At 38.7% G+C, this 14,744-nt stretch overlaps 1 protein-coding gene across 2 annotated transcripts in view; it reads left to right on the top strand.

Moving 5' to 3' along the window:
• Window positions 1-14,515, top strand: part of CDK5RAP2 (CDK5 regulatory subunit associated protein 2) — a 153,169-nt gene extending 138,654 nt beyond the window's left edge. For both annotated transcript variants that reach the window (XM_036749546.1, XM_036749547.1), the window contains 6 exons: window positions 2,760-2,837; window positions 3,573-3,835; window positions 5,551-5,694; window positions 9,205-9,331; window positions 13,034-13,080; window positions 13,809-14,515. In XM_036749546.1, the coding sequence (XP_036605441.1) occupies window positions 2,760-2,837; window positions 3,573-3,835; window positions 5,551-5,694; window positions 9,205-9,331; window positions 13,034-13,080; window positions 13,809-13,865 (716 nt within the window). In that variant the 3' untranslated portion in view covers window positions 13,866-14,515. The remainder of the gene's footprint in view (window positions 1-2,759; window positions 2,838-3,572; window positions 3,836-5,550; window positions 5,695-9,204; window positions 9,332-13,033; window positions 13,081-13,808) is intronic.
• Window positions 14,516-14,744: the final 229 nt, after the last annotated feature.

Raw genomic sequence — 14,744 nt, 5'->3', positions numbered from 1 at the left:
CCATGATCATGAGAAAAATGTCACCTATTTCCCAACTATGCTAAGGCCTGGATTTAGGAGTTACTAGTGAGAAATTTATATGTTATGATATCTTTAAAACTAATATGACTTAAGATATTCTCTTACCAAAACATGGAAGTAAAATTTGAGCAACTGTGGATTAGAATAATAGTGTTGTCAGGCAGCAGTATTTCTTCTTTTAGAGGTATTTTTGAGATCCATATTTGAGTATGCCATTTTTTAAAGATCAAATTTAAAGGCAACGGGTAGCCCAGCCTTCTCAACATCTGCTATGTGTTTTCTAAAAAAGCAAATGACTTCTTTAAAAGGCTGGCACCATATAATTCTGACATCTTGGTAAGGCTATTCAATTGAGGCAGTGTAGCTCATTTTTCTGTCTTCTAATCAATCAGTCCTTCCACTCCTGAACCAGAGTGGAAAGGGTGGGTAGCATTATACTAGGAGTCAGAATATTTGGGTTACAGATCCACATTCTGATCCTTTATGGCTGTCTAACCTTGTGCAAGTCATTTCACTTTTCTAGCCTCTAGTGTTTTCATCTTTAAAATGGGAATGGGAATAATGATCCCTATTTCTTAGAGTTGTTGTGAAGATCAAATGGATCCAATGGCCTCTTCTCAATCCTCCTTTTCCTCCTTGACATCTCTCTAGCTTTTGACACTGTGGATCATCATCTCCTCTGGCATACCGTCTTCTCTTTAGGTTCTTGTGTCTCTATTTTCTCTTGGTTTCATCCTACCCGTCTGACCCTTTCTCAGTCTCCTTTGCTGAATCTTCATCCAGGTTATGCCTATTAATTGTGTGTATGCCCTAATGCCCTTTCTGGGGTTCTCTTCTCTATCTCCTCTATCTTGTCTTACTCTGTGATGTTATCAGTCTTCATGGGTTCAATCACCCATGGATTATCAGGAGGATTATCAGATTTAAATATCCAGCCCTAATCTCTCTTCTAAGCTCCAGTTCCACATCAGCAAATGCCTTTTGAACATCTAAAACTGGTTGTCTTGTGAGCTTCTCAAATGAAACGCGTCCGAAACAGAAATCATTATTTTTCCTTCCAAACCTTTCCCTTTGTCATACTTTGCTGTTATTGTCAGGGGCGCTATCATCCACACAAGCTTGCAGCCTTGGTCTCCTTATTCTCACTGAACCCATACGTCCAATGTGTTGCCAAATCTTCTTGTTTCTATCTTTGCAAAATCTTTTGTATGTGCCCCCTTCTTTCTACTTACACAGTCATCATCCTAGTGGTGACCCCCTAATTACTTCTTGCCTGGACTATTGCAATAACTTTCTAATTGGTCACCCCACTTCAAATCTCTTCATTCTATATTCCACACCTAACTGCCAAAATTACTTTCTTTTAAAATGATCTTTTTCCACGTAACAAAAAGTAATTCTTTCCCTCTTAGCACACATGCTCTTTCCCAGACCCTCATAACAAATATACAGTCAAGCGAAACAAGTAAACAAGTTCCCTCGTTAGCCACGTCCAAAAATGTACACGTTTGTGTGTGTGTGTGTATCTCTATCTATATATAGATATACATACATATACATATACACACATATATACATATACACATACACACATATATACATACGCACACACATATTTCATATTGCACCTTTATTCCATCACATCTTTGTCAGGAAATGGGTAGCATGTTCCATTATAGGTGTTCTGGAATCATGCTTTATCATTGTGCTGATCAGAATTCTCAAGACTTTTAAAGTTGTCTGTCTTTTCAGGGTTATGATTGTTGTGTATATTGTTTTCCTGGTTCTGCTCACTTCACTTTGCTTTAGGTCATATAATTCTTCCCGGGCACAATAGTATTCATTATATTCATATGCCCTAATTTATTCACCTATTTCCCAATTGGTGAACACTCCCTTAGTTTTCATTTCTTTAATATAAAAATGAGCTGGCCTAACTATTTTTTGTACACATAGGTTCTTTTCCTCTTTTATCTCTTTGTGCTATAGGCCTAGCAATGGGATGCACAGTTTGGTAACTTTTTGGGCATGGTTCCAAATTGTTTTCCAGAATGGCTGGACCACTTCATAGCTCTTTCAACTAGTATGTTGATGTGCCTGTTTCCCCACAGTCCCTTTGATGTTTGCTAAAGCAATTTTCCTAAAGCACAGGTTTGACCATGTGCTTTAGGATATTCACTAAATTCCAGTGGCTTCCTATTATCTCTGGGATCAGATATGAAATCCTCTATGTGGCTGTTGCCTCCCAGCTTTTCTAGTCTTACTCTTTATACACCACTATGTATTAGATCCAGCACACAGGATACTCCATCTCTGGTACTCATGGTTTTTCATGGGTTGTCTTCTATTCCTGGAATGCTCTCCTTCCTCTCCTCTACCTCATAATGTCCCTGGGATCCTTCACAACTCAGCTCAACTCCTTCCTGCTTTAGGCCTTTCCCTGTTGCCTTATCTCTAGTGCCTTTTGTTTGAGATTACTTTCCATTTACTCTACATATCTTTTGTATGTTACTGTTTTGGTCTGTGTCCATCTTCAGAATATGAGCTCCTTGAGGGCAAGGACAGGTTTTGCTTTCCTTTTTATTCCTAGTGCTTAGCACAGTGTCACACACATAGTAAGCACTTAAATGCTTAAGTATTAGATTAAGTGTTCACACTTAAGTCTTACATGTGGGTTGTTGGGATTAAAATGTCATTTTTGAATTAATTTGTTTTTCCTCTTATTTTGGGCTTCACAGCTGGTAATGAACCCTCCACAGAAGACAAGGAGCAATGTGAGCTGTCAGATCACAGTTTGGCACTGCTACCAAAATCAGGTACTTTTCTGATTCAGACATTTGTTGAGCACTTATTATGTTCAGGACCCTGTTTTAGGGAATATGCACAGATGCATAATATATGCTTCTTTCCCTAAAGGAGCTAATAGCCTATTATGGGAAGTAAGATCTGTACACAAATAATTAAGAGCAGTAAGGTGGCACAGTGGACAGAAAGCCAGGCCTGAATTCAGGAAGACTCATCTTTCTGAGTTCAAATCTGGCCCCAGACACTTACTGGCTGTGTGACCCTGGGCAAGTCATTTAACCCAGTTTGCATCAGTTTCCTCATCTGTAAAATGAGCTGGAGAAGGAAATGGCAAACCACTCATATCTTTGCCAAGAAAACCTTAAATGGGGTCACGAAGAGTCAGACACGAATGAAAAATGACTAAACAACAACAATAAGGCAGAATAATAAATGCTGTGAGGATTCAGAAGAGAATGATAGCACTTAGAGCTGGAAAATCTAGAAGAGCTTCGTGGAGTCAGGTTCTGTTAGAGCCTGGAAAGATGTCAACTAATGGATACGGATAGGGAGTCATCCTAGAGAAATGGTATGAGCAGAAGTTGAAAAGCATTGGGCTCTGGTGAGAAGCAACATCTTAAATCTAAAAATACCCAGAATTCCCTCTTTGCTCTAGGAGCTAAAAGTGCTAGGTAAAGTCATTGGAAAAAAAAAAACATGCCCCTTCCTGAAAGCAAGATATTAGAATAAACATTTCCCTATTTCAGAAAAGCTACAAGTGTCATCTGGAGGGGACATAGACAGCTCTTCATGCTATAGCAGCAATTCTGCCCGCAGTACACCGTGTACTCCCCGCCTAGTTCCTGGCCATCGAATGTGGGCCAACAAGAGTGGACGTCACATTCTGGGGTTGATTGAGGATTATAATGCTTTACGTAAGCAAATTTGTGAAGGCCAGAAGCTCCTTTCAGAAATGGAAATTCATCTTCAAGCCATTTCTGGCCCCAAGTGCCAGGAAGCTGGATTAAAGGTAAAAAAAAAAATTAGGTATGCTGGAGGGAAAAAAATATTACACACCCATTTGGTTAGATTTAGAATATTTATGGATTGTATGTGAAATAACTAAAAAAATCATAGACACTGGTGCAGGATCGAAGTCTGATGCTGGATGTATGTGGACTTCCTTGAGAAATCTGTATCCCAAATCACAATAATCCCTTTTAACAGTACTCAAATGAGTCACTTTTTTAGCCATTGTGTTTATTGAATAGATCCTCATTGGATCAGACTGAATTTCTCCCCTTTTCTCTCTTCAAATCACCACAAACACCGCTCTGTGGCCTTTAAATCTTAACCTCTTCTTGTCCTCTATTTGTTCCCTTGTAAAATGGAGTTAGTCCTGTCTGCCTCCAAGGGAGAAGTACATATGCCAGGCGCATACTGTGTAACTTGTGTTTCTGGAAGACAGACTCAGTGTAAACCAGCCTTGCAGACAGATTAAAAACAAAACCCCTTAAGTCTTTACTATGCTAAGTGGAAGTGTTAGACTTAATCTGTTTTAGTACAGCACTGTTCCTAGCTTTACATTTTTGGTTGATATTAGTGAATGATTTTAGTTGCTCATAATATAGGTTCTCTTAGGCCTCTGGGTTAGTATTAATTTGCCTAGGTGATATAAATACAGGCTGTTCCCTAAGGTTATAATATAATGCTTCAGCAGCTTAGTGAATTTTTTTTTTGCCTGCCTGTTGTCTGAGTATGCAAGCCCATTCAATGACTTGTTCACCAAAACCCCCTTATGAGAAGTTGTGCTATCTTTTTTTTAAATTTTGAGTATTCATGGCACTTAACAGTTTTTGAAACACCTTCCCATGAATTTGTGCAAATCTAGGCAGGTTCATAGGATTTAGATGTAGAAAAGACACTAGAGATAATCTGGTCCAAATCTGTCACTTTACAGATGAGAAAACTGAGACTTTAAGTTATCCAAGATCATATAGGTATTAAATAACAAAGCCAGGATTTGAACCCAGTTTTAAAAAAAAAATCTCCAAATCTATTGCCTTTTCTTGTATACTTTGTTGCTTCATTTTTTAGGTGAAAGAAACAGGCCTAAAGAAGGAAAATGACTCACTTCATACAGTGAAAAGGCAGGACTTGAAGCCACTCATTTTCAGCTGGCAGAAGTCATCTTGTTAGCACCAGTTGTCCTCCTAGTGCAGGAGGTCTTCCCTGTGTGTCTTTTGCTGTCTCTTGAGCCTATTCACATTGGGGCCATTTTTTTTTTCCGGTTTTGTCAGCAGAGGGAAATATATTTTATGGGTCCCTGATAGTCATTCCAGCATTAAATAGAACAGTTTAAAAGGGTCTGCTAAAGGAGGATACATCTACATTGCTTAAATTGATGTCTGGCATCATTTGACTTTCAAATTGCCTGCCATGAAATGCAAATGAAGAAGGCAAGTCTTGCCAAGCATTTTCCTCATGTCCTAGTAAATACAGTAAATGCAACCAGTTATTAATCACAATTATTGATTTGGTTTAAATCCCCCCAAATTCTTCTATAATGTATAATTCAGTAGTCTTTAAAACCCATAAATTAGGGAGCTTCTCCTGGCTCTATACTGTTCTTCATCATATTAAACATGAATATCACAGCCCAAGGATTTATACCACTAATTAAAGCTTACGTTTTCATAATCTTTTCAGGACAAAATATAACATGTTTCTAATCCTACAATATAGGTTCCAGACCAGGCACCTCTGAATAGTTTTTCTGACAGCATTAACACAGCACAGCAGATATTAGAAGAGGCAGCTCGTTTATTGAAGCTTCTCTGGAGAGTTTCCCTTCCCATAAATGGCCACTGTACTGCTCACTCTAATCAGGTATGAAATTTTATGCATTGACAGAGACATACATTTTTAAAGAGGAAAGTGTCTTTTTTGAATATAAGTTGGTCATCTGTGAAATGCTTGGGACTAAGCTCTGGTCAAGTTTCAGACTCATTTGGTGAATAACAGATAAGGCAAAGATCCCTCTATTCATTTGTTCAACTCTTTGCTAAGCACCATTAGTGTTAGGCTTTTGAGGGTGTACAGAGAAGTAGAAGGCATATTCTCTATTGCCAAGGGGCTTACCCTGTAGGGGCTGTGAGGCATGTACACAAATAACTGTTATACAGGGCAATATGTTTTAAATAGTAGAAACAAAAAGTACAGAAACACACCAGTGTTCCTGGTGTGGTTTCCAGGAGGAGGTGCTAAGCTCAGTCTTAAAGGATGGCTAAATTTCAAATAGGCGGGAATAGCAGGGCATCCTTAATGTTTCTCATGTTCTCTTAACTACTACTTACTTGCCGGCCAACTTTGTGCAGGGCTTTCTCATAATGGTTAAGAGTAGGCCCCTTCCCATAGAAGAGCATAATTATCCTTTAGAATGCAACCTGAAGGGTTGTTCCCCAAGAAAATCTTCCTATGACATTTAAGACTCTCCATAATTTGCCCACGGTCTGCTTTCCAGCTTTATCTCCAATTTCTATAGTCATCTTCTCCAGGCATGTTGGTCTACACACTATTCCTTGAACATAATCCCTCTCCTACCCCGCTTTAAGACGATCTCTTCTGATGAACACTTGTAGCTCATTCTTCTAGACTGTCCTATGGAGCATTTCTCTTAGAGGTGGTACCAGGTGCACATTGATGAGTAAAGAACGTTTGTGGCATTGTGTTGTATGGACCATCCATACAATGCAAGTAGCAATGTTGATGGTGTTTATTATTTAACTATCTGATGAGTCTCCTGGTAACCAAGAAAGGCCCATATTCCTCATTTACTTAGTACTTATTTGCTGTCTGTGGTTATCTTTTCATGTGTATCTACCCTCTGTCTCCCTAAAAGCATAGACCGTGTCTTAGTCAACTTTGTTGTACATATAGTAAATACATGTTTAATTGAATGATTTTTTCATTAAACCTGTCATCCATGGATTTATCGAAATCCTGTGATCTGTTTACATACTCAGCTTGTATCATCTTTTCCCATGATGAATTATTTTCTAGTCATTCTGTGAAGTGGGACCTCCTTTTATTCATTTAAAATTTTATCTTTCTTAAATTTTGAGGGCACTCTTTTGCTATACTGAAATTTGACTTACAAATACATGGTTGCTGTAATCCTAGGCCTTTAGCCTGTTCTTAGGATAGTAAAGAGTCCTGGTTCTTTTAGTCTGTCTTCCTTTTGTATCCTGCCCCTTCTGTAATACTGTGGATCATTTGATTTACCCTTATCTGTATTTTTTTTCTTTTCTATTCTGCTAAGTTTTGTTTAGAATATACTGAAAATATGGTCCTAGTCTTGTTGGGCAGGATGACCTAGTTCCTTAGTAGAAAACATATCATGGTACAGATCCCTCCTTTGGTTGGCATTTAAGCAAAGGAAGCTTCCTGAAGGAGAGAAACACTAACCTGAGGAAGAGTTAAGTAACTATCAGCTTCGTTGATCTGAAAGATTTTGTTACTCTTTCCAGGTTTTGGATCTCACCAAATATTAGACAGAGAAGAATTTTGCCATGTTAGTAACCTTTTAGTGTAAAAATCTTTGGGTGTTCCTTAAACTCCTAAAATGTAGTGAAAATTGTAGTGAAGAAGATAGTGTTTCAAGGTGAGAGTTACATATGAAGCCATTAGCCATTCCTGCTGTGATCTTGAGATTTCCCTAATGTCTCTGGGATCTCTTTAGAGGAAATAGGAACTCTTTGAATTCAGGGTAATACATGAAGTGATACTGTCTCCTCTCACAGTGAAATTGTGTCCTTCAACAGGAGCAAAGCAGCCCATATTTTAAGTGGGTAGGGATGGGCCTTAGGATCACCTTACCATAAACATCTTATCTTCATCCTTGCAAAACTTTGCAAGGCACTTTGTGTGATAGTGAGCCACTGAGGGACTAACCTGTAATATTTCTTTGGAACTTTTAGATACTAGCTTCCTTCTAACTTATATTCTTTGAAACCTCATAAAATACTGGTTTCTAGACTGATTATGAAGGAAAAAAATTCTTCAAATCCTACCTTTAATGGTTTATTTACTGTTTTCTTAAAGGATGTATATTTAATTTCTTTTTTAAAAAATTGCTGTTTCTGTCTTCTTATAAATAAGATCAAAGCATTCTAGGTGTGGGAGGAACTACCGACAGTATCCTCATACTTCAGTAGACAAATTCATTTAAACCATTCCAGTTAGATGCCTCCTTACCCCCTTACCTCCTCCTTCCCCCCAAAAAAGGTCTCACAGTCTGGCAATCCCAGCTATTGAACTTTTCATTTTCATCTCTTGGAGTACAGTTTCCATGGACCATGGATGTTTTTCTATACTTAGTGAAGGTACTGCTCACCATGAATCTACATCCCCCCTGGTCTTTAACCATTCCTTGTAGGCAACATTCTTCATTCTAACATAATCTCCCCATCTTCCTTCCACAGACGGGAAACTATTTACAGCTAGGAAACCATTTTGTGCTTCATACTATGGGATCTTGGCATACTAGGACCCCATACTTAATATTTAATTGACTTCTGACAGTCATGTTCGAAGGGAGGGAACATGGAGGGAACACTGGCTAAAAACGTGAAGAGCTCTGAGCTTGGCTATCAAGTCCAATGCCCTTTTTAAATACAGGAGGACGCTGAAACTTGAGGGGTGAAGTGACTTCCCTGGGGCCACACATTTAGTTAATGATGAAGCCAGGAGCAGAACCGAAGTCTTCTGATCACAGTTCTGTTTATACGTGATAACTACTCTTATAGCCCACTGTGCAACATAAAGCAGTCACAGATTTATTAGTTTTCTCAAGAAACCTGAATTTTTTTTTTGGCTATGTAATGTTACATCTGCATATAGCTAATTCGATCTTTGCTCTTGATGCCTCTTAATCTTTATTTTCGTGCAGCAAAATCATCCTTAGGATTGTGTACAACTGCCTAAAATCCAGTTCAGAACATAGCCCATTTTTCAAACTTTGAGTGTCAAATAGGTACCTGCTTCTACAAGGAGAAGCTGTGTCCCCAGTAAATAGCCCTCATGTTGGAATATTGACTTTCAGTGCCTGGACCACCATTCATAAATGAATATCATCAGAAAAGGGAGTCAGGATGGTCACTTCCTCGAACTCTGTTTTCAGCCTTCGGAACCACAGAAGTGATCTGATAAGGACGTTCGGAGATTAATGTGGAAATCATGCAAGATAAGGAACTCAGGTTATCATGAGGAGGGGCAAAAATAGATAATTGCTATTGTAGTTAATACTCGTCATCAAATATCTTGCTCCATGCTGACCTTAACAGACCATTGGACCCTAAAAAAGAGGTCGATATCAGTATATCTTTATTTCCTCTCTAGATTGCTGAAATGAAAGCTGAAATCACCCGACTGCACAAGAAAATGTCTGAGCAAGAGAAGAAGCTCTGCAGTACAGCTAGACATTTACAGCTGAGAAAACACCAGGAAAAAGTTATCTTTGATCAGTGTATGTAAAAATTTACACTCAGATTTCTAGTCTTTTCTATTTATATTCTGTGTCTATTCTATATACTTTGAGGCTTGCTGTTTTTGACTCTTGCTTTTGTTGAACTTGTATTAAGGTCTTTTAATCATCAAATCTTATACGTCATGGTATTTGCAAAGATTAGGTGCCATGTCAGTGGTGTTTATTATATTCATTCCTATTGTCAGCACAATAGCCTCCTGAAGCAGCTCCGCATTAACTGTGTCACTTCCCCAATTTTAGGGGAATGCTGACTAAGTCATCTCCCTTCTCTCTGCCCCCAGACCTTCCCCTCAGGCCATTATTTCAGCATTTTCTCAGTTAGAGGTGTGATCCTGTCTCATGCCTGAGTCCTGATAAAGCTGAAAGTTTCTGGGCCATTTCTGAGGAGCAGAGAGCTGCGTTTATTGCCGATTATTACCTTATTGTATATTACTATTAGTATTACAATAATAATATATTATTATTGTACATATTGTATATTATATATTGTGTGTATATATATATATATGTAAATATATATATATATATATTATATGTTACCTTATCGCTTATTACCTTGGCTGCCTCTGGGAAGGTGCATGAAAAGAGCAGGCCATGAGACTGGCAGGATTTGAACTATAAAAGGGGGAAGTTTGTTAAATGCCCAATTGTCAGTGACCCTTGTGAATATGAACATCTAGCAGAACTTCCTAGAGCAATCCGAGTCAATCATTGAGGCCGAGACAGCATATCTGCCAGAACACTTTGCATTTCTGCTATCCTTTCTGATCTCTTATTTCAAGAACACCAGTGTAGACAAGCAGGTTTAGTGATGGTCACACAGTTCATTAAAGACTAGAATTTAGGACTCCTCTTTACTAGTCCACTGCTTTTTCTCTGAGGCCATATTGTTTCTTGTGTAGGGGAACCTAGAGCTATAATGGAAATTTGGGTAGTTCATGCAAATTATCTATCCAGATGATCCAAGCCATAATCTCCTCCTCAGTTGTAAAATAGCTAGAAGGAACCTTAGAGGTTTTCTGGTCAAATTTCCTTGTTTTACAGGTGAGGAAACTTAAAGCTAAGAGATATAGAATGACTTGCTCAAGGTCATATATAGGTGCACATAGCCAGGGTCTGACTTCAAATACAGAGCCTTGTGCATTTTGTCATACCATTCCCTGATTTGGCAGATGAGAAAACTGAGACCCACAGAGAGATACCTTGCCCAAATAACCAGATTGTGATGTATTCAAATTGAGGCTTCCCTGTGAGTTTGATTTTTAGTTTCCAGATTTATTCCACAAATACCTTGATATAAAATCAGGAATAGCAAGATTTGGCAATGATTATAATTAACTCCATTAGGATGGTGTTGGGGTCTGTACCCCTGTACTTTAAGATCTAGCTTCTGATGACTCTAGTTGAGTCCTTACTCAGGTGGACCTTGGCAATCCCAAGAAACAATCTAGAAATCAATCAGTAAGCATTTATTAAGCCCTTACTATGTGCCAGGCACTGTGCTAAGCACTGAAAGGTAACCATGTGAAGAAGTGCAAATGAGAGATGGTTGTCAGAGCTTAAATTACTCTTAAAATGTGACTTATTTCATCAGTTGCTCTAATTCTGTAGATTTGGGGGGAGTTGAGCCAAGCCTTTTGGGAATGTGACTGTGCTGTAGAAAAAGTGCTGTATTTTGAGTCCTGACATTACCACTTATGTGTGTGATTTTGGACAAGTTATTTAATAAGACTTGACATTTATGGAGCATTTTAAAGTTTTCTTCCCAACAGTCTTTGAGGTAGGTAGGGCAAGTACTATTCCCTATTTTATAGATGAGGAAACAGGCTTGAAGAGGTTGTGACTTGTCCTAGGTTATATAGGAAGAACCGACAGGGCTGATGGGAGCTCAAGTCTTCAGATTTCCAAGTCCAGTGCTCATTTAACTAGGTCACACTGTTCCAGTTAGCTTCATCTATGAAATAAGGGGAACAGTACTTGTGCTAATGACCTCACAAGTTTCTTATGAAGAAGTGCTTTCTTTGTAAGCTATGAAACAATATAAAAATATGAGCCACATAAAAAAGTAGGAATAAAACATTTCAATCCACACGTTCCATCCTCCTTCTGAAGCATTCAGGGTTATCTAGATGTTTTAATTATTTTTCCCCAATTTTGGTCATATGGCTCCCTGGGAGTGGCAAATTTCTGCCCCCATTTTTCCTCATTAGGGTTTTCTTGGATATTTACTGATGTATATTTTGTGATTTGCAATAATTAATTTTAACCTCTTCTGCATGCCAGTAGAGGGGTGGAGGAAAGGGGTGGGAAGCTTATCAAAAATGACTTTATTGCATTAAAATCTTATCTTGCTCAGTGAAAAAATTCCTATACCCTCCCCCAAACACAGAATTCAAACAGGCTTTGAAATCATCTGATGAAAAGTGCTGTGAGGCAAGAAACAGCCACTCATATTTGTTTATCAAGCTCGACATTCTGCCCTTGTACTGAATAAGCCATTTAAGGGGTGGAATTTAATTTGGTGAGTTCATTCCAACCTTGGGCTTTGTTAGCAGAGCATACAGTTACATTTAAGCCATATTCTGGGCCATGTTCAGCAATTGGAGGAATTCAAAGCAAGGAGAGTTTTCCCAGGCCTTACCCAGCAGTTTTTAGAATTGCCTCTAAACTGCTTCTCCACTTAAAAACTTTTTGATGAGGCTTGTAGCGGGATCAGTGAAGCACAGGAAACTCTTAATTGTGACATTCATGCTGATCATTTAATTTTGTTTTGACAAAGAAATGGAAAAAAAAAAGATTATCTGATATCCTTTCTTCCCACAAAATTCTTAGAGAGCTAATAATCTACATACACCCAAGAATATAGGAAAGCTCTTTGAAATCATGTGGTCCCACCCCCTCATTTTACAGAGGAGGAAACAGAGGCTAAGGTACAAAGGTCCCCAAACTAATGAGTGGTAGGGCTAGAACCAAAACCTAAGTCTGACTCTTTTCAATCTAGTGTTCTTGCAGGGCAGGACCTCTGTGTTTCTGGAGATACATCATGGAATACTAAAAAGAGTGCTACCTGGAGAGTTAGAGGACAAATCTTGCCTCAGACACTTAGGGAACTTAGAGGTCTCCTGGTCCAGCCTTTTTCAGTTTACAGGTCAACAGACTGAGGCCCAGAGAGGTTAAATGATTTGCCCCAGGTCATACATGTAGAATTGGCATTTGAATTTGAGACCCTGGATTCTCAGTTCAATACTCTGTACACAGGCAAGTTAATTATACACTGAGAGCCTTGGTTAATTCATTTATAAGTGGATAAAGTAATATTTGTACTAATTACTTCACAAAGTTGTTCTGAGGAAAGCACTTTAAAATACCAAATAAATGCATAGAGTTGTTGTGCCTGGCCTTTTTTCCTATACAAGCATGTGTGTACCCAGTAAGGCAGTGTTGTCAGAGACTCCCTCAGTTCCCATGAAGGATGAAATGGCTCCATTCCACATTGTCCAAGAAGGAAGGGGGGGAAAGGCATTCTTCCAGAGCTTTACGTGGCCCTTTCTTGGGTGGCAGTCAAAGTCTAGAAGCTTCTTTTCAACCAACTACTCTTGTCACATGGAGTAGGAGAGGGAGGTGATAGTAAGTGCATTTATGAACAGTATATGAATTAATTTTCCATTTCTCTCTTTCTAGTGGTTTTAACCCATGAAATCCTCAGGAAGGCTAGAGGAAACCTTGAGGTAAAGTAAAATTTCCAAATATCGTATAATTAAAGGAAAATAAAAATGATGTTTTAAAGTGTATGTGTATACACACATACAAACCCTTCCTCCACTAAAGTCCTTCTCATTGTATCATTGAAGTGATACTGGGTTCTCTAAGGCTATGCCTTCAAAGTGATGAATGAATTTTTTGGCTGGAGATGCTTTTCTAAGACTCAGAGGAATGATAATGTGTCAGTACAGGGAGTATCTATACCAGCAAATCACCAGTTCTCAAAATGTTGAGGTGCGTGTGTGTGTGTATTTTTTTAAATTAAAGTGCAGCCACTGATCCTCTGCCATTCCCTTGATAAAAGGTAGAAGGCATTTTTCAATGCTAGTTTCTTTCTTGGCCATCCTGCTTTATTAAAGCAGGTGATTCTTATTCCCAATGATGCTCTCTCTCCTTAGATTCCCACCCAGGAGTGTCAGAGCTTGGCCCAGCTTCTTCCTTCAAAACACTTTCCATCTCCTTCCTTCTCCATATTTCACCAGGGTGGTCACTGCTTGGGAAAAGAATAAGCCCATTTTTTTTAAAGCTTAATTGGTCTTTTGAACTTGGGGGAAGCTGAACCTCTTTGTATTTACTATTGTTTCATTTGAAATATCTGGAATTGTGTTAAGGAATTGAGTGTAATCATAAGAAACTATGAAATATGTCTGGGTTCTTAACTGAGGCACACTCAAAAGTTTCCTTTTCTTTTCAGCTTAAACCAGGGGGGCAGTCTCTGGGAACAGCCAGTTCCTGCGGATCAGAATCCTGAAGGACCAACTTCTGCTAATAAATGCATTGCCTCCCCACTGTGATCATTTGCAGACTGCCTTTCTTTGTTTTAAGTATAAGATCTCCCATATCAATGGAAAGGGTTTGAACAGTCCCTGAGAAACAGATGTAAAATATATACGTATAGACACACCTGGTGTGATGGAAGAACACTGGATTTGGAGTCTGAGGACTTGGATTTAAATCCTGACTCTGTTGTTTACTACCTGTGTGACCTTAAACCTTCACTTCCTTTCTCTAGGCCTTTTTCCTCTGTAAAATGAGCAGATAGATTAGATGATCTCTGCAGTCTCTTCCAGTTCATGTTCTTATATTATATGTTGTAAAAAGTATACTTGGTTTGGGGGAATAATTCTTCATGGACGGTACTGTAGGGTTCTGAGTAGCTTCACTAGTTATGGTACACACACAGTTTTCAGGTATCGTCAGCTAGGGAGTATCCATGAACTTGTAAAGCAAATTCAAATTTCCAACCTGTCTTTCTGGAGTAGCCATTCTGGTGTGGCTGCAACTGGCCGGGGGCTTCTGGTAAAGTTCATGTAATATCGTTTTTCTCCAAGCTTTTCCATCTGCTCAACAATCTTCCATTGACATTATTTGCAGACACTAATTAAATAATACCTTTATTTACACCTGTTTATGAAGTTATTTGATTTGGAACATCAAAGCCTTAAGCCAAAATCTGAGTTGCAAGATGTCAAATAGTTGTGTAATTATTAAGATAATATTCCTTGTCTCTGTCTGTTTCAACACAATCAACACAAGCCCAACAACAAGAACGCTACCAGCATGCTGCAAAAGCCCAGGTTCTTTTGATCTGCTTTACTAAGGAGAGCAACGTTAAGGGGTTGACAAGTTT

This window comes from Trichosurus vulpecula, chromosome 3 (assembly GCF_011100635.1).
Source record: "Trichosurus vulpecula isolate mTriVul1 chromosome 3, mTriVul1.pri, whole genome shotgun sequence".
Classification (NCBI taxonomy): domain Eukaryota; kingdom Metazoa; phylum Chordata; class Mammalia; order Diprotodontia; family Phalangeridae; genus Trichosurus; species Trichosurus vulpecula.
The sequence above is the reverse complement of the archived record's forward strand: the minus strand, read 5'-3'. Positions and strand labels throughout refer to the sequence as shown.